The sequence below is a fragment of the Pyricularia grisea genome (assembly GCF_004355905.1).
Source record: "Pyricularia grisea strain NI907 chromosome Unknown Pyricularia_grisea_NI907_Scaffold_2, whole genome shotgun sequence".
NCBI lineage: Eukaryota > Fungi > Ascomycota > Sordariomycetes > Magnaporthales > Pyriculariaceae > Pyricularia > Pyricularia grisea.
The window spans coordinates 1,083,018-1,102,013 of record NW_022156717.1 but is presented as its reverse complement, the minus strand read 5'-3'; the positions used below and the strand labels follow the sequence as shown (position 1 = coordinate 1,102,013).

Sequence of the window (18,996 nt, the reverse complement as noted above, 5' to 3'; positions counted from 1 at the left end):
TGACAGGCGAAAGACTGAGTTGATAGAAGGAAATGAACCATAAAGACTACAGTTACTTATATTTAAATCGATGAGAATGACATGTCATGAGCCTAATCAATCGCCTCCAACCATAGAGAATAAAATACAAGGGTCTAGGCGTCAGAGAGCTCAATGTTATGGTTTAAATATCGGATTCGCGCAGTAGGGCTGACTTGCAGATTGAAGCCGCAACGCCCCATTGTCAATCGCGATCCTTTTGACTGAGTGTGTGTAAATATCTTGTCCACTTCGGTCAGTTATATGTACGATTGTATCGCGTGAAGCACCCGAAACCAAGAGTATCACGACCTATGTCATCTCAAGAGTTGATGATCATATCGCCACATCTTGAGATGACAGAATTCTTTACTTGCCTAAGCAACTACTCTGCTCATGACACGTTAGCATAAAGACCTCACTCATGTATCACCAATCTTAAACCCCAGAGAAAAAAAAAGTTAAGGTAAAAAAATTTGTCATGCTGCGATTCGAGCAGGGCCATCATGATTTTGGTGCTCCGAAGAAAGAAAATCCGAAACGAGACAAGCATTCCTTGACGCCCGCCACCATGGATCCGTCTTTGAGATTCCTCCCTTTTGGCATCGTTGAGATTTAACAAAAAAAGAAAAAAGCTTTGATATGTCCCTTCCCTCTTTTGCGGTCATCAACGGGCTAATTCCACTTTCCCTTCGGACCAAAGACCGTCTCATACCGCTTTCGCCGTTACCGTCCCAAAAACAAAAAAGCCAGAGAACCAACCGCCACCCATCAACCAGAGGTCATTTATGCCCTAGACATGACGCCCCAGGCGCGGATGATGTTGTCGGTATAACCGGCGAACAGGGTCTGACCGTCGGCGCTCCAGGCGAGCGAGATACACTCGGGCTCCCGGCTCTTCTTGCCAACGGCGGCGAACTCGGGCTTGAGCTCGTCGACCTTGCTCTTCTTCTCCAGGTCGAAGATGATGATGCTTGAGGCAGTGGCAGCGCACAGCCAGTACCTGTTGGGAGAGAAGACGAGGGCGTGGATCTCGTCGTTGGCGTTAAGCGAGTACAGGTGCTTGGACTCGTTCAGGTCCCAAAGCATGGTGGTGCCGTCCTTGCCACCCGAAGCGCAGAGGGATCCGTCAGGGGAGATGGTGACGGTGTTGATGTAGCCGGTGTGGCCGATGTGGTCAGTCTGGAGCTTGCAGCTAGAGAGCTCCCAGACCTGGTTGGGTAAGTTTCAAGGTCAGCTTTTGCCGATGAAATTTTTGGTGACATATTAAACAAAACCCAAAGGTTAAATAAAGGAATCAGTGCTTGGTGAATAAGATTGGTCTCATGGCCCGAGGGCTCTGAAGTAGCAAATACTTTAAATAGCAAAGCATCATGTGGAAGATAAATAAGTAGGCGAACACATAGCAGGATTAACATACCTTGACAAGCTTGTCCCAGCCGGATGAGACAATCACGGGGTTCTGGGGGTTGGGCGAGAAGCGCACGCACGAAACCCACTCGGAGTGACCCTTCTCAGTGATGGTGTACTTGCAGTCGCCCAGGGTGTTCCACAGCTTGATGGAGCGGTCACGCGAGCCGGAGACAATCTGCCTGTTGTCGGCAGAGAAGGAGACCGACAGAACGTCGTTGGTGTGGCCGACGAAGCGGCGGGTGGTGGTGCCAGTGGCAAGCTCCCAAAGGCGCAGAGTCTTGTCCCACGATGCAGACAGGGCGTAGGCGCCATCCGACGAGATAACCTGTATTTTCAGATCCCCATCATCAGCCAAACCGCCCCTGGTGTGTTTTTACCGTGCTTTTCCATAGCACGATGGTGTTTTCCACCTCGAGATTTTTCAACGTACGCAGTCCGAAACGATGTGCGAGTGACCCTTCAGCGACCTCTTAGGGTAGCCGTAAGAAGTCTCGTCACGGGTAAGGTTCCAGATGATCAGGGTCTTGTCTCGGCTGCTGGAGAGGAGCATGTTGGGGCTGTAAAAACGAGATATGTGAGTATTTTCGTCAAGTCGAATCGGACGCTGGGAATGCTGGGATCGATTCCTACTTCTCCATGGAGGTAGCCAAGCTGGTGACCCAGCCATTCTGTAAGTAAGAAAGAGGTAATCGTCAGTAAAATTTCTCGCGATACTTGCTGGCGCGCGAGCGCCCTTTGCGAGCAGCGGAGGGGCAGTCGCGAAAACCATCCGCTGGCTACCAATTTTGAACTCGCAAGCTGGGGATTGGGGGATTGACATACGTGGCCCTCGAGGGTGCCCTTAAGAATGAGCTGCTCAGCCATATTTGCAAGTTTGCTGTGTGAGGCAGAACAAGACGAGACCGAGGGAATTGGATGTTGGATTCAGGGAGAAATTTCAGGCTCTTCTCGTCTCCAGAATTCTCCTTTCCACTCTTGATTTTCGAAGGCGAGTTGTGCGTTAGGTGGGGCAAGAGGGAAAAGTGAATGATGAAGCAAACTGACCAATCATAGACGGTCATGCATGGCCCAAGCTTGCCTGACAAAGACCCACTCACGTCGCGACAGGTCGCGGGCAGGTACCCGTTTACTTGCCGGGCAAGGCAACAACAGGTTAGCCGATAGCATCAAACTACTGTGAAGTACTGCATTCGCATAAATGCCTTGGAAATTTGACTAGGTATGCCCATTTTCACAATTTCCAACAACACTTTCTTAGCAACTCTTCTCTTCAATATGCAATACAGGTGAAGTGAAGTGGATATCATTGTTTAATGCTCAACCGCGGAGTCCTGCTTGCACCATTTGCTTGCAGGTTCCTTCACCAAAGTAGTTAGGTACCCATACAAACTATGCAAAGCCCAATAATACAGCGTGCGCCAAAAACTCCTTGCCAAATGCCATGTTGCCCGTGACCTTGATGCAGAACTCTGCAAATCAAGCCAGCCGAATTTCTTGATTGCAAGAACTGAAGGGGTATGAAGAAAGATGAAATGTTCTGAGAAGCCACTCGAAGGATCTTGTAGTCAAGGACCAAAGAGAAGTGTTGACCCATGGAGGAAAGATATTCGGTGCGACTTCACTTGGTCACAGTATCTTTGGCAGCCCGCTTTCCTCCTCTCGAAACTTCCTGTCGATGTCCAACCTTGTGGGCATTGACAATCATGCTGTGATCTGCAATCTCACTCCTGGCAGCTGTGCTTCCCCGAGCAGGAGCAGCAACAGCAAATGTGAAACCGTCACCGTCACCGTCATTACCACCACCATCATCACCACTCTTCTTCCTGCTGCCGCACGCATCCTCCACCAGGTCGCGCATGCTCTCCTCCCAAAAGTCGTAGCGATTCCGGCTCATCCTGCTCCGCTGAGCAGCCAACCTCGCCTCCTTGAGCGTGTTGATCTTGCTCGCCCGCACCACTCCCCGCAACGCCTCCTCGGCCAACTTGGACTCCCGAGCAGAGGCCTCGCGCATCCGCCTAGGATCGGCCCTCGGCGGCGCCTCGCCCGCGTACGGTTCTTCGGGCGCCAACGTGTCCTTGATGGGCTCGCCGTTGGGTAGCCTCAGCCCTGTGCCTCTGACCGTGACCTCGTCGACGTCCTGCGGGGTGGACTTGTATGTATGGATGCTAGGAAAGTCTGGAAAAGATGCTGGAATATAGCTCTTGGATTCTTTCTCTGCCTTGCCGCTCAGCTCCTCGCCGAGAAGAGGCAGGCCGTCCAACGGTCCATCAGTGGCAGCCGCAGCCGGCGTCGCAAATGTCGGCTCCAGCAGATGTCGCTTCTTCTTCTTGGCTATCGGGTGCCTTAGATGTGGCCTGAGCAGCGAGGTTCCCAGGTTGAAGCGTTTTAGGCTTATTTCATAATCTGTAGGTATGGGCTGTGTTCGCCGAGAGGCGAGAGCGAATAGCCTGACTTCTTGCGTCAACTCCGTGAGGTCTGTTGCAGGGTTAGCACCGGTTGAGACCATCTCTGTTCTGCGCAGCGATGGGCGCAGCAATCTGCCAGTCGCATCTCACATTCTTCTGTCATTTCCGTCAGCCTCTCTAGGGCCGGCTCAGACGTGCTATCAAAGCCAACCTCCTTCAACACGAGCGCAATGCTCCGACGTAGTCCGCTACGAGCCTGCTCCTCCATGGTGGGGAGGCGACCGTCGCCAATAGCAGTCGTCTTTGTGTCCTTGCTCGGCGCGTGTTCATTTTCTTGAGCTTGGAGAAGATTGCGAAAGTCTGGGATAGACTGGTCGACTGGATGAGGGGAGGAATCGGTGCGCGCTCTTTTCGCCATGGGCATGTCCTCGTCGTCGTCGTCGTCAAATGACGGACGTCGCTTTTGCGTCTGCTGCCCGTTGATGGCCATGGTCGCCATTGTTGCGCGATCGTCGGGGTTTCAGATTGTCGGGCGCATCAAGATTGAGGCGACGGCGAGCTAGTGATGCGCCAAAGAACGCGTCATTTGGGTAGTCGTTGGAATTGTCTATCCTTGGACGTTCGGGCTTGAATAGTTTCGGGGAAGAAGCCGCACAGTCGGTTTACTTTGATCTCTGCGAGTTATCTTTGTAGTCGGTCGGTTTGAATAGCGGGATGCTGAGGGTTCCTTTGCACGCAAGCCCAGCGACGCACGACGTGCTTTTCACAATCTGAAATCTGCAAGCTGCTTGCTCTCTACCTACAGTAACTTTGCATTGGGCGCGGTGATTGCTTGTAAAAGGCCCGTGCGTCATCAAAATGTACAAAGTACATGTTCACGCTACACGGACATTTCCCCACATTGATTTGATCCGTCAATCAACACCAAAAAGCTCTGGCCAAACAGGTATCAATCAGCAGGAGAAGCACCAAGTCAATGTTAAACCATACATCATCCCTTCTCATATCCCTGCCTGTCACATTGAGCTGGCGTTGATCTAGCTCACGAACTGTTCCTAGCGCGATGGCTTCGTTTTATTTTGATTGTATGCATCATTTGGCTCCACTTGGACGGTTTAAGGCTACGCTTTCCTCCTCTTTAATCAACGTGGCTGGTTCCAAGGCGGACGGACGGAGTATGAGCTGAATCTACTGCTGGAATTCGTTCGAGTGAAGGCCAGTCACCATCACCATATTAACTTTGTCAAAATCCTGTACTCATGACATAGCCGCAATGCATACACTGCAAGATCTGCGCTCTGGAGCATGCAAAGGACTCTCCAAGTTCAAATTGACTTGTCCACTGGATGACTTTCCACCAGAGATCCTCTCTCTTGGTCCAGATCTAATACATCTCGACCTGTCAGGCACAGGCATTTCCTCTCTTCCTTCTGACATTGGTACTCAGTTACCCAACCTCAAAATCTTATTCTTGTCGAATTGCAGCTTTGCAACCTTTCCTTCAGCTCTTGCATCATGTCCGTCTCTCTCGATGGTCGCCTTTCGCGACAACGGAATGACATCCATCCCGGAGAACTCTTTACCGCCAAAGCTTAGGTGGCTCATCTTGACAAACAACAAGATTACGGCCTTGCCCAAGTCCATTGGTTCTTGTGGTCGGCTGGAAAAGTGCATGCTGGCGGGGAACTCTCTTACCGAGCTGCCGGAGGAGATGGCGGGATGTCAGAAACTGACACTTCTGCGCCTGTCAGCCAACCGAATCGATCTGCTTCCTGACTGGCTTTTCCATCTCCCCAACCTCGCATTTCTCTCCTTTGCTGGTAATCCTTGCACAGCATTAGAACGGACGACGGGACGTGCCCGTCGCAATTCGGAAAGTCTTCCACGGATCCGTTGGGCCGACCTTGCCACGCATGAAGTCCTCGGTGAGGGCGCCTCCGGCATCATATCCAAGGCGACCTGGCGCCGGGATGGCTCCGAGGAAGACGTGGCCGTGAAGCTGTTCCGCGGCTCACTTACCAGTGACGGGACGCCCATTGACGAGATGCGGGCGTGCATGTCTGCCGGGGCGCATGCCAACCTCGTCGACGTTCTAGGCCGCATCCATGGACATCCAGACGAAGGCCGGAGGACGAAGAACGGCGGGTTTCAGGGTGGGCTAGTCATGCAGCTTATCCCCCCAAGGTATCGGACACTGGGCAAGCCTCCGTCTTTGGACAGCTGCACAAGGGATTGCTATGACGCCTTGGACCCGTCGCTGTCGGCCGAGACTGCCGTAAACATCCTAGCGGGCGTGGCAGCCGCCGCGAAGCACCTACATTCGAACGGGATTTACCATGGTGACCTTTACGCACACAACATCATGGTTGACGACGAGGGGCAGGCCCTACTAGGGGATATGGGGGCCGCGACGATCTATGGGGATGACGGAAGGTTTCCGCTGCTCGAGGGGCTCGAGTTATTAGCCTTTGCACACCTGGTCGAGGACGTGTGCGGTCTGGTGCGTGAACCCGGTTCCGACTCGGCCGAGGAGGTTCTAGAACGGCTCAAGGAGTTACATGGCCAGTGTTCGGTGTCCCGGGTGGCAGATAGACCATCGTTTGGGAGGCTCCTCGAGACGCTGCAAGGTTTGTTGGTGTTGTTGCAAGGGTGAATGATTTATGTACCGTCGGGCTTAGTTTTGCCTGGATGTGGGATCGAGGTATGGATGATCCGGGCCCAAGGAGCTCGTGCCTGTATTGAACCTTGAAAAAAGTTACCGATTGTGTTATTATTCCTTCCTTGTCAACACACATGCATCGGAACTCTCTGGTTTGTTCGGCGGATTTACCAATCGGGACATCGAGATCGATAGGGGACATCGGGGTACATCGGATACCGTACACATCGGACAAATTGGACATATGAATATGCGAATCGGAGTGATATTTGCTCCAGTCTCCAAAGGTAGCGCAAGTCTCGCATCACCCACATTTGTTCATGTTCATTTTATTTTGGATTACAGTACAACATCACATGAACGATCAAGATGACGAGTTAATCTAGGCGAGCATCCTATCAGACAGTTGGCAAACCGCCTCATGGCAGCAAGAACCAACGTCCCGAGTTTTGACCAAGGAAATGCTTGAATAGATGAATCTCAAGTGGTCCAAGGAAAAACTTCGCCAAAACCCTGTCCACATCAGTCCCAGTCTCCCACTTTCCGTCGAAAAAGTCAACGGAAGTTTGCGTGGATTTGGAGGCCTTTTGGATTTTTTCCCCCCCCTTTCTCCCGCAAAAACGTATTTCCAAAACGAGTCAAACCACAACTTTTGCGTAGTAGTCTTCTTTTGTGATCTTACCCGCCAGCCCGCGAGCCTTTCCATACCCCATACCAAACCAATGATCATCAAGGTTTGATCTTTGTCCTTGGCCCACGAGTCATCAGACGGGTATGGCCGAGATAGGGAAAGGTTCTTTTTTTTTTGTCTTTTCTTTCCGTTTCTTTGCAGCAAGCGGGTTCAAAACTGGATAAGAAAAAAATAATAGTAAAATAGAAAATAAAAAAAATCGGGAAATCGGATGACACAACGTCTTATTTGTTGGTCAGCGTCCCTCCAACGGGAAGTTACGCAGTACCCGGTTCCAAGATGTCCGAATCTGCAAGCATGTGTGTTGGGAGATGAACAAAACAGACATTAGGCTGTTTCCGAGTCCAGATGAGGCTAGAATCGCATCCATTGTGTTTTCGAGTTTTTTTTTTTTTTTTTTTTTTTTTTTTTTTTTTTTTTTTTTTTTTTTTTTTTTTTTTTTTTTGACTGTGTGAACAGATCCTTGATACTTGATCCCGACCTTGCAGGCATTCTTTTCCTTGGGGAAAACCTTGCGATATCAGACAAACAATGGGGAAAAGTCTTGAAAAGTATCTTGTTCGGTGGCTTACTATTGTACTTTTAGAGGCATTATGCACCACGCATGGGCTTTTAGATCCTCGAAATATGTATGGCTAGAAATAAAAACAAAACGGAAAGTTCCTTAAGTCCATTTACATTACTACAAAGTATATATATATCACGAGGTGGTGTTGGCATGTTGCTCGGTAGTATAAATCCCGTATTCGTAGCCCTGGCTCCGATATTAAATGGGTCCTCGTCTTAGTAGTGATAGTATGGAGTACCTACAAAAAAAAGGAAAGAAAGAGAATCAACCCAAACAACCCCAGGCAGGTAGGGAGTACCTATGTAGACAGGCAAACTGTATCTTTTAAATGACGACATGGGGCTTGAGCGAGCAAGAGGGGTTTGGCAGTGAGGCGGTGAGAGTTTTTAGAGGAACAAGAAGAAGAATCAAGGTAAAGTGAAAGTACAGACGAAACTCCAATCCCTATCAGGGCACCGGCGGCCGAAAGAAGTATGAACCAGGATGAGGCGATATCGGAATCATAAGATTTGGGACATGTGCGTTCTATTTTCCCTCGTTTGTTATCATTCTACCAGAAAACTTTTTGTCCGTATTTCCTTTGGCCAATACTAAGAAGTGCGTACTTTTGGTTACATTTTATTACGCGGGCTAAAAAAGAATATCGGTCAAGAACGGCGTATTTCAACCCACGTAACTGACAGTTAATCCTGCGTTGGCTGCATCTCCGTGCTCCGTACTTCGTATACATAGTTTAGTCAAAGAAAGCCCTTGAAAGCCACCTACCTATAGGCAATCGATCGTGTACTCCGCTGTATGTAGAGTAACAGATAGGGCAAAGCAAGCAAGCAAGGTACAGACTTTGGTAGCGTGGCGCGATCCCAACGCCAAGTTTTGCACCGGTCAGATTTGCCCCCCGGCCTTAACACGCTATTGGAGGTTGAATGGCCATCATACCGATAGAGCGACATAGGGTTCTGTCAAGACGAGGCCAAATAGGACAAGAAAAACGTCCTTTCTGGAGAAAAAGTCAGATCATTTTATTCGTGGGAGGGGGCGGGCGGTGGGGTGTGGCTCCAAATGGAGCAAAGAAGATGACCAAATCTGACGGAAAGGATGTCCCGGGTGCATAGTAATTCAGCACCCACCCCATTTGACATGCCACGCTAAAGGAGTCAAGTCACAAGTTACAGTATCCGTACTATTTTATTTATCTATCCTAGTGATTATGTACCCTAGCTACTTGGTACGTTGTTTCCACGAGGCGTATCAGTCGGGCTGAATTCAATCAACCCTGGCCATTCATTATAGGACAACCTTAATTGTTTTTGTTCTTGTCATGATCGTTGTTCTTCCATTTTCCTTTTCCATTCCGTATCATCGGCGGTCAAGGAAAGTCGGTCCCCACTGCTTTGCAATGGGAGATATGCTGTAAACAGAAGCGGGTCTCTCTGACTTGACCTGGTCCAATTAAGATTTAGGGGGTGTAAAGGAGGGGCAGATACCTCACAAAGGCCGAATTAAGAAAGAGACAAACATTAGATGGGACGAAAATTAGAGACGATGATGTTGATGATAATATTAAGTAAACAACAAGATAGTCAGTCTCGTGTATTTTAGGGGGTAAAATATCGTGGGATGTTTTCAGGTAGCTGTCAACCCGCAAGCAGATCGGTTAGAACCAGTGGAACCTACCTAGGTACTTAAGCAAGCCCAAACCTAGGTACCTAGCTTACCTACCTTCCTTAACCTTGCTTAGGTAGGTACCTGATAGAAGGCTGGCTGCAACTGTCTGTCTGTTCTGCTCCCTTTCCTGTAAGTTGGGGAATATCTTAGACGCCACTTTTTTTTCTTCTTCTTTTTTTTATTTTATTTCTTTATTTTTTTATTTTTTTAATTCAATGCGGGACCGGTGTGCCGTTTGCCTTTGTTTTGACCATCCAGCCACTACAAAGTAACTCGAACCAGAAAAAACAAAACAAAAATAAAAATAAGCCAGACCAACTGCATCACTTCTCTCAGACCCTACTCGTCGTCTGCAACTGGTCAGCATTAATAATATTAATTGATTGATATTTCACTACCACGAGCCCTTTTTTTTTTGCACATTTCTCGCTTGCCAGAAACTGTAACAACACATGCTCGGCAGCCCACAAAAAAACAATAAACTGCAAGACACTCCCCCATTAACCTTTTTTTTGGCTCCCTCCTAAGTTCGTTTCTTCCCGCCCCTAAGCCAAACCCACTCTTTCTCACTTCTCCCCACTTGAACTTCAATTTCGACTTCAACAAGTTGGCAAAATAAAACCCTCCCTCGGAGAAAAAAAGCCACTGTCGTGAGCTTTGTTGTCGGTCATATGTGACACTCCTACCGGTTGGACAACGTCACACGGACAAAAAGCGGAAAAGGCAAAAGAAAAAAAGAAGAAAAAAAAGGCGGAGAGAGCACCGACCTTTGTCCATCATACCATACCAAAAGCTCGAGTACCTTGGCTTTCCATATATGGTTCTTCAAGGAAGCAAAATCATGCCCCCCACCTTGACGGCCATGTAGTGTTACTCCAAAACGACTGTGCTGTCTCAGAAAACAATTACACACACATTCGTCAATATAGCAGCACCCTTGGCTTGCCATCTATTCAATCACACGAGCTTCTTTGGAAGTTTTAACCCCCGTTGTTGCTTTCAAAACCTAAATTCACCTAGTCAGCTCTTGGCTTCTTATATCTCGGCATATCATCGTACCGACTGCAGCCACCCCCAGACTTTTTTAATCCTTCCCCAAATCAAGACCTTGTATGCAAAAACTGCTTAAACCTACCTGCCCAACTGTGCTATACATCACCAACATAGCAGAAAGCAGTCTTGGCGTGAAGAGAGTGGGCGCGGGGTCACATATTGAATCTGATCCCGCTGAACCCTCAAACCCCCCCGGAGCAAAAGCCTACCCAACATGTTTCAATTTGACCCAAGTCTCATTCCTTCCCTGCGGACACGCAAAGCCCTCTTGATCATCGACCTCCAGAATGACTTTGCCTCCCCTACCGGTGCACTTCCCGTGACAGAGCCCGAGGGTTACATCGGCCGCATCCTCGAAGTTGCTGCCGCCTTCCGCGCCTCTGGTGACGGCGATGTGATCTGGGTTCGCTCCGAGTATGACGCACCTCGGCCTATTGAAAACGACAACATCCTGACGAGCGACGCGCTGCTCGTGTCGTCGATGCGAAGCAGCACCAGCCGCCTGCGCAGGTTGAGCGTCGACAAGAGCGACCAGGATGATGAGGCCTTTCTGAGCGGTGGTGCCGGTAGCAGCAAGCCCGAGTGCGTCCGGCCTGGCACGTCGGGAGCTGAGCTTGTTGCCGAGGCGGCCATCGACTCGAAGCGGGACTCGAACCTCGTCAAGACGGAGTACTCGGCCTTTGCGTCTGGCCAGTTGTTGCCGCTGCTGCGAACCCGTCTGGCAACGGAGCTTTACGTCTGTGGGGCGCTGACCAACGTCAGCATACATGCTACGGCGCTGGACGCGGCCTCGCACGGGTTCGCCATGACGCTGGTGGACGACTGTTGCGGATACCGGAGCGCGGTGCGGCACGCCAATGCGGTTCGGAACCTGATGCAGCTGACGGGCTGCGAGACCACGACGGCGCACGACATGCTGGTCCGATTAGGGTCGTCCGGAGCCGAGCAGCAGCAGCAGCAGCAGCAGCAGCAGCGGCCACGTCAGCCACCGGGACCCGTCCGGACGGGCACAAGAGCGACGGGGGATGCGGGGCGCCCCGGTTATCCTGGGAGCAAGCTCGTAGGTAGCAGCAGCGGCGCGCAAGGAGAGATGAGTGACGGATCATCACCACAGCCGTCCTTGTCGCAGACCGACCCCAGCATCATCATCACCAGCACAAACACCCTCCCACAAGCCATGTCCAAGCTGAAGCTAAGTAATGACCCGTCTTCACGGCCAGCAGTTGCCGAGCCCGACGCTCCTCGGCCCGAAACGACTCAGCCTGCGCTTCAGGCCTTGGTGAGTGGCGAAGTCGGAGCGGGCCTGGGCAAACAAATTGCAACTGCCACAGCCGAGCCGATAACGGACGCACATGCGTCGAGCGAGTCGTCGGGAACTGGCCACGAGCGGGACTCTGGCATGCCTGCCGAGGCGGGATTCAAGGTAGCGTGACAAAATATTTCCCGGGACAGCGCCGTTGTAGGCAGCCTGTGCTTTCCCCCCTGGCTTTTAGCGTCTGGTCAGCCTGGTTCTTGTGAGCCTGGTTAATTGTTTAGTGATGTTCTCAAGTTTCTGATCGGTACTCCCTGCGATATAGAAGTCGGGATCTCCGCCACAAAAAACAGACGAGTCAACAAAACCACCAGAGGCCCCAAGCACCTTAGGGGCGGTATCGGACGACAACCCCCTGGAACCCCTCTGCGAGGGCGACACTACCATAATCCCAGACCTCCTCCCCGGCGCCCTTGAGCAGGGCATATTTGACAAACTCCGGGCCGAGGTCAGCTGGCTTCGCATGTCGCACCAGGGCGGCGAGGTCCCGCGGCTCGTGTGCGTGCAGGGAGCCGTATCAACATCGGATGCCAGCGTGCCTCTGTACCGGCATCCGGCAGACGAGGCACCGCCGTTGGTCCCTTTCTCGCCGACGGTGCTGAAGATCAAAGAACACGTAGAGCGTCACATCGGGCACGAGCTCAACCACGTCCTCGTCCAGTTGTATCGCAGCGGGCAGGACTACATTTCGGAGCATAGCGATAAAACTCTTGATGTGGTGAGGGGCAGTTACATTGCCAACGTCAGTCTGGGCGCCGAGCGGAAAATGGTGTTTCGGACCAAGCGCGGCGACAAAAGCAAGACGGACGAGGAAGACAAGGAAGGGGAGGGTAGCGGCAAGAAACGAGAAATTGTCAAGGCCAACCTACCGCACAACTCACTCGTCAAGATGGGGTTGCGCACCAACGCACGCTGGACCCACGCCATCAAGCAGGACAGGCGCGCAGATCGGGACAGGTTGGCTCCCGAGCTGGCGTTTGGTGGTGCCAGGATCAGCCTTACCTTTAGACAAATCGGGACGTTTCTGGACAAGGATGGGTTGTTGATCTGGGGTCAGGGTGCGACTGGCAAGACCCGGGCCGATGCGAAGCCCGTCAAGAATGGGGCTTCGGAGGAGGCCGAACGCATGATCCGCGCCTTTGGGGTCGAAAACAACACGCCTGACTTTGACTGGGATGCAGTCTACGGCGAAGGTTTCGACGTGCTGCACTTCAAGACCGTGCCGAGGCTGTGGGTTTCTGGAGATGAAACTCGGGATCTGAGGATCAAGTTGATGCTGGGCTCGTACGGTGTTGGGTTTGCCATTGGTGGTGACGATGACCCCAAGAAAACTGTTGATGGTGAAACCACCTCAGCCAAAGAGCTGAGGTTTGTAGACAATGACGTCGACAAGTCAGACGTCAGGGGCGACTTTGCAGTCATGCTATACCTAGAAAGCACATATGGCAAGCTCTCAGCCGGCAAGACGGGCTCGCTAGCAAAGAGGCTAACGCGCTTCGAACAGGCAATGAGCTTGTTGGACAAGTGGCGCGCCACTGCTGGTGAAGACATAGGGTTGAACCCGCTCAAGGGCGAGCTGACCGTGTTTGAAGATTACATGTCTTCTGGCGGCGAGTATGTGGCTGGCGGTGAGGCGCCGTCCCTTGCAGACTTTGCGCTGTGGCCTGTACTGCGGGACATGGCTGGGTTTGTGGGCGCGTCTGGGCAAGGGGGCAAAGAGAAGGAGAAGGGGAAGGGAGACGAGACCTTTAGCGGCCTACTAGAGGAAATGGGGCTGAGTCGGTTGGGGAAATACTATGAGAGTTTCGGCCTGGAGAAGTTTGTGGGGCGGGTTGTGGAGGAATAGGAACCGTTGGTGATGGGATAGCGACTTTCTGCTGGCTTTTTGTTCCTTCTTTCTTTCCTCTTCAAGAGTGGCGTTCTTTGTATTCATAAAAAGGTACGGTACAGTGGGAAGCTCAAGTATGATACCCAGGTTTGGAGGTAAATAAAGATGTTTCTGGTATTTGCGTCTGCCCCATATCAAATAAAGTATACCAAGGCTTCTAGAAACGAGAGAGAGCTTCGACCATAAAGTGTATTGATTGGGTTCGATTCAGAGTGCGATATTTTGCCTCACTCTATCTGATAACATTCAGGGGCTATTATGCCTTGGGGAAACAAACTAGGAAAAGAAAAAAAGGGGGAAAAAAAACGAAACAATGGTCAAAGTTCATTAGAAGAACCAACGGCAAGTACGAATGTTAAAATACTGAATGATGCATACGGTGACCACCCCCATAGGGGACACATGTGAATCCCTCCACTATCCTATATCCGGACCTAGTCAGGCAACAAAAATGAAAATTCATCCGGTTAAAGACTGTCCGTTTGCTATGTATATCAGCTCGCCAAGCCCTTGATGACCTGATCAGGGCGAACAATGCTTAATGTGGAATAACCTCTCCACCACTGTTTTTTTTTTTTTTTTTTTTTTTTTTTTTTTTTTTTTTTTTTTTTTGCTACTCGTAGTATTTCCTCTCAACGTCTGGCCTGAACATGTCTCGGAAGGCTTAACTTATACTTTATATACCCGAATGTGGAGGGGGGAAAAGAGAGCATGCAACTGATCCGATGACGGGTTTTATTAAATCTTGTTTCGGGTATCCCCCACTTTTGCCGATGATTCTCATGGAGAGCTGGGGGATACGCTTCATTTTGGGTATACAAGGCGTATTTTGTCAAGCAAAATCGAACTTATGCAAACACGACAGCGGGTAAGCTTTTTCGAAAAGAAAAATAAAAAAGGATGACTCCTTCAGCTTAGAATATACACGAGTGAAAGCCATCAAGGCCTCATCCTTGATCGGCTTGTCTGAGGAAGAAAAAGAGAGTTTGGCGACTGCCCGTACCCCGGGGGGCTATCTTGCTTTCGTCTTTGCTCAAGAAGGGTTCGGATCGTCTCGCGGGTGTTGAAGTATGGAAGGAGTTTGTGGGCACTAGGCTTCTGTTATTCTTGGGAGGATCGGCAAGCGACAATGTGACGGATGACAAGTAAGCGGTGCTTGTTATAAATCTCCACGAGAGGACCGTGGCTGTAGATGTTTACTCTTCTTTGTTTCACCCCGGTGATAAGATCTTCAACAGCCGACAGCAAAAACACAAACTTCAAGTCCAGAAACGCGGTCCCTTTCGAGACAATGTCATATCAGTCATCGATGATGGGCGAACACGAACACAACCAAGGCCGTAAGTCCATGTCGCCCGCGTCCATTTTGCCTTAGAAATACAGACTTGCCCGTCAACTAGTTCTAGGTTCAACTAGTCCTTCCCCTCGCAGGCAGATATCAACCCTCCACGAGCGACACCATAGCGGGAGAAAAAATAATAATGTAGCCGAGATGGAGTGGAAAACGGGGTATAAGTAAAAACTCGGCCCGGAGGGTCATAGCATCGGTAACGATTAAGATCGCTCCCCTCATAAGCAATAAAACAAAAATAGAAAACCGTTATAAAAAGGAAAAACAAAAAAGACCGTCGACGTCCAAAGAATTCTTTGTGTACAACCTTTCTCCTGATTTTGATACAATGCATCGACAACAACCCTTCTCGGCAATAAGCTTGTTCATCCATCTCAATCACCATTAGTTGCCGCACTCGTCTCACTCGCCTTCTCCGTTTTGCTGTCTTGCTGTTTATCTTTCTGCCCTTCCGAAGATCCGTTACTAGCAAGGAACATGTCCCTGAACTGCGCGTTGCTCTTCTGTACGGCAGGGGCCTTTGCGTCGTCGGTGGTCGACGAGACAGTGCCGTTTGTTGTCCCCTCATTTGCAGCTGCATTCTTAACTGCAGTCTTGGGGAAGAATCCGAGTCCCGCGAATCCGCCCCTCTTGGGCTTCTGACCACCCAGGACAGGCCGTGAGACCCTCGGCGGCGGCATCATCATCGCCGCAGCCTTCTTGGGTTCTTTCTTCCCATCACCGCCTGCCGCCTTATCCACTGGCCCGTCTATCCGATCGCTCCTGACGTTGTCCTTCTCCTTGAGTAACTCCGCAACCGTGCCGGTTCTTATCTTGCAGTTATCGATTTCAGCCCCGTCCAACGCCAATTGCGCCTTGCCCGCCGACGCATGGTCCGAAAGCTCCACAATTGCACCTCCATGATCCGGCCGGAGAACCAACTTGGAGATGGTGGCACCCTCGCCCGCGTGCTTCTCGACGAGCGCGCGAACCCGGGCGTCGTTGACCGTGTCGGGGATGTCGAGCAGCGCAAAAGTCCGGAGATCGCGTGCCTCTCTACTCTCCTTGCTATCACCGGCATCCTGGCGCTCGTTGCTTCCAGCCATGGCTATGTCACCCTCTCCGTCGGGCTTGGGCGATGGGGATGCGGCGGTACGGGCCTGCGGCTTGAAGTTGGTAACCTTGGTTGGCTCCACCGTGACGATGTTGTTTTTGAGTTTCACGCCGTTCAGCTCCGTGACCGCCTGGTCGGCCTCTTCCTTTGTCTCGTATACGACGAATCCTGTCCCTTTGCTCCTGCCTGCCATGTTTTTGAGAACGCGCACCGTCTGGACAGTTCCAATCTTGCCAAAAACCTCCTTGATGGACGCTTCATCTGCATCCAACGGTAAATTTGCCACCTTGACCTCCCTGCCCTCAGATGTGGCTCCTTCTCGAGCCTTCTTCCTCGCCGGATCCGAATATTTAACGCTGAGTTTGAACTTGCCCTGTAGCTCCTTGCCGTCCAGCTCCGTCGCCTTCCTTGCCGCCTCGGCCTCCCTGAAACTGACGTAGCAGAATCTCCTGTGCGTGTTGAACTTGAGACTCGGCCACCGGATGTCAAAAATCTCCCCACAGTCCTTGAACAGCTTGCGTATGAACTCGTCGTCGGCCGTGGGCGGGTAGTTGGTCACAAACAGAGTCAGGGAGTCGCCGGGTTTCACCTCGATGACCCTCTCGCCGTAGTACTTGCCGTCTCGCAACAGAGCCGACCTCGCGTCGTCGGTGGACCGGAACTCGACGAGCGCAACCGCGGACCGGTCGTTGTCGACTTTCTTCAGGACCATGCTGTTAACGTGTCCGTACTCACGAAAGTACTGTCGCACCCTGGTCTGCGTCGTGTCAGCCGGCAGATTCGTCACTATGACAGTCGTGTGTTCGCGGTCCCGCTTGAGCGCCGACGCGGCCGACTGCGACGAGCTGGCTGCATCCTCGCCCGTCGCCGCCGACTCGCCGTCCTCGCCGTTCCGGGGTCGTTTGTTCGCACCTTCGTGGCGGTCAGGTGTCGCGTCACTTCGCTTGCGCTTGGCCGCTGCCGAAGGTGAATCACCCGCCTGTTGTTCCGTCGCCGCCGCCGTGTACGCGGCCACCGCCGCCGCCTCGCCCTGCCGGCGTTGTTCCACCTGTTTCTTGACCCTGTGGACCAGATCGTAAGCTGAGCGCAGCCTCTCGGGCGTCTCGTAGTCGTTGCAGTGTTGCAAGTAGACCTCCAATATCCTTTCTGGCCAGTCAATATCTTTCCTCTTCAATGCCTGGAGCAGCACCTCGGTGGCCTTTGACGGGACTTTGAGCTTTGGAGGCATTGCCTGTCCGGGCGTGGGACTGCGGTTCTTGCCCTTCTCTGCCTGAAAAACCGATAGCTCCCAGACGTAAAACTGCAGCCAAAAGTTGTAACTCACGGCATACAGCGGCTTTTCAGCCAGCCTCAGCCACTGAAAGCGTGCCTCGTCAATTGCACCGTGTTTCTCGGTGAGGTAGTTGATTAGGATACGCTCGAGTCGGAAGCTTGGGTCTCCAACGTAAGAGTTGCCAAATCGACGCTCGCCCCATACCTGAACAGCTTCCAGGGCGGCCAAGAGGCCAGAGTCGGCGAGATCAGTCATCTCTTCGGTGGCCGCAGGGTCCAGGGCCGACCGTTTTAGGTAGCCGCACCATGCGGCATACATGTCTACGACGCCCACCATTCCATCGCGGTCGAGCTGAGAGCTGTCAGTAGCCGCGTGCTTGATCCGCTCCATGGCCGAAAATGACAGACCGGCCTCCTCGCAGCTGAGTATGTAGCGCGCCCACAGCGGGCCTGACCATGGGCAATGTGATACGGCGCCCTGTAGCACCGTGGGGCTACTGGGCAGTATTTGTAGCATGTCTGGATCGCGGGACTCGGGGCTGTTGAAACGGTTGTACAGGGTCGATACAAAGACGGCATAGTCGGTCCATGTCTCTTCGTCTCTGGCAAGGACACCAGTCAAGGCGCGCGAGAAGAGAGCCAAGGCGATCTGTATGGCAATTTTGGGATTCTTCTTTTCCCGTACCGTGCTGGCTATCTCGAACTGGAGATAATCCCTCATAGCCGTCTTTTGCGCATCCTCGTCGCCCGACTCGATCGCCTTTGCCAGCTTGAGCTCGTAAGGATCGCGCTTCTCGCACAGCTCCCTCGCTGACTGCGACCGTGTGGTAATCTCCTTCATGGTGCTCTCCCACGCGGATTGGTTATATTCGTTGAGGAACATGGAAAAGGCTTGCGATGTCTCACTCCATTTCATATGTGGGATGAGTAGACGATTGCGGAATAGGTGGGTGATGCGCTTAACGCCCTCTGCGGTCCTGGAAAAACCTAGCAGCTCCATCTCCTTGCCTATCCATCGATTCCACAGTTCGTGGCTGTCGCTCAATCGGTACTGCGTCGCCTCGTGACCCTCCTGCCACAACCGGAGGGCCGAGTCTAGGGAAAAGATGTCGCGAGCTGTAGGTAGCTCCTCGGGCCTCCACGTTGCGAAGCCATTTTGACCGGGTCGCTGACAGCTCTGGTATAGAGACCAAAAGTATTCGCAGTAGGCCAGCCATAAGGTGAGGCTGCCGTTCTCGAGAGTAGCGGCTTTTTTGTAGAGTTCAAGGACCTGAATGCGCGACTCGATGTCATGGGCACGGCGCTTCTGCTGATCGATATAATCGAGCCAATTCTCCTCGCCTACGGGAGGCGCCGGCGGCGGCGAGGGCGCAGCATGTGGGACGGACGACTGGGGCACGATCGCGTGAGGATTTGGAGTCGACGTCGCTCTCGATCTGTCGTTCATGGTGGGTTGTGAGGTTGTTTGCGTGGGGGAGACTACCTGACGTAATTGCAGGTAGGGCACCTTTTGCGGTAGGGAGAGAGAGAGAGAGAGAGAGAGAGAGAGAGAAAAAAAAAAAAAAAAAAAAAAAAAAAAAAAAAAAAAAAAAAAGAGATCGGATAACG

The 18,996-nt window shown here is 51.8% G+C and overlaps 5 protein-coding genes across 5 annotated transcripts; 2 read left to right on the top strand and 3 right to left on the bottom strand.

Annotated features, from left to right (window-relative positions):
* Positions 1-377: 377 nt before the first annotated feature.
* Positions 378-2,410, bottom strand: PgNI_02875 (uncharacterized protein). Its single transcript, XM_031122932.1, has 5 exons — positions 2,254-2,410; positions 2,062-2,099; positions 1,862-1,988; positions 1,439-1,756; positions 378-1,230 (listed from the first exon to the last, which is right to left on the bottom strand). Exons 1-5 carry the CDS (start codon positions 2,293-2,295, stop codon positions 805-807), a joined length of 951 nt encoding a protein of 316 aa, XP_030985524.1. The 5' UTR covers positions 2,296-2,410; the 3' UTR covers positions 378-804.
* A 307-nt stretch (positions 2,411-2,717) lies between these two features.
* On the bottom strand, positions 2,718-4,536 carry PgNI_02874 (uncharacterized protein). The gene is made up of 2 exons (XM_031122931.1): positions 3,987-4,536; positions 2,718-3,906 (listed from the first exon to the last, which is right to left on the bottom strand). The coding sequence occupies exons 1-2, from the start codon at positions 4,333-4,335 to the stop codon at positions 3,050-3,052; spliced, it is 1,206 nt and encodes a 401-aa protein (XP_030985523.1). The 5' UTR covers positions 4,336-4,536; the 3' UTR covers positions 2,718-3,049.
* An 831-nt stretch (positions 4,537-5,367) lies between these two features.
* On the top strand, positions 5,368-6,489 carry PgNI_02873 (uncharacterized protein; the record flags this gene model as incomplete). Its single annotated transcript, XM_031122930.1, has 1 exon — positions 5,368-6,489. One exon carries the CDS (start codon positions 5,368-5,370, stop codon positions 6,487-6,489), a length of 1,122 nt encoding a protein of 373 aa, XP_030985530.1.
* Positions 6,490-10,686: 4,197 nt separating this feature from the next.
* Positions 10,687-13,939, top strand: PgNI_02872 (uncharacterized protein; the record flags this gene model as incomplete). Its single annotated transcript, XM_031122929.1, has 2 exons — positions 10,687-11,895; positions 12,050-13,939. 2 exons carry the CDS (start codon positions 10,687-10,689, stop codon positions 13,628-13,630), a joined length of 2,790 nt encoding a protein of 929 aa, XP_030985529.1. The 3' UTR covers positions 13,631-13,939.
* A 1,458-nt stretch (positions 13,940-15,397) lies between these two features.
* PgNI_02871 (uncharacterized protein) lies at positions 15,398-18,835 on the bottom strand (the record flags this gene model as incomplete). The annotated part of the gene is made up of 1 exon (XM_031122928.1): positions 15,398-18,835. The coding sequence occupies one exon, from the start codon at positions 18,833-18,835 to the stop codon at positions 15,398-15,400; it is 3,438 nt and encodes a 1,145-aa protein (XP_030985528.1).
* Between the last annotated feature and the right edge of the window lie 161 nt (positions 18,836-18,996).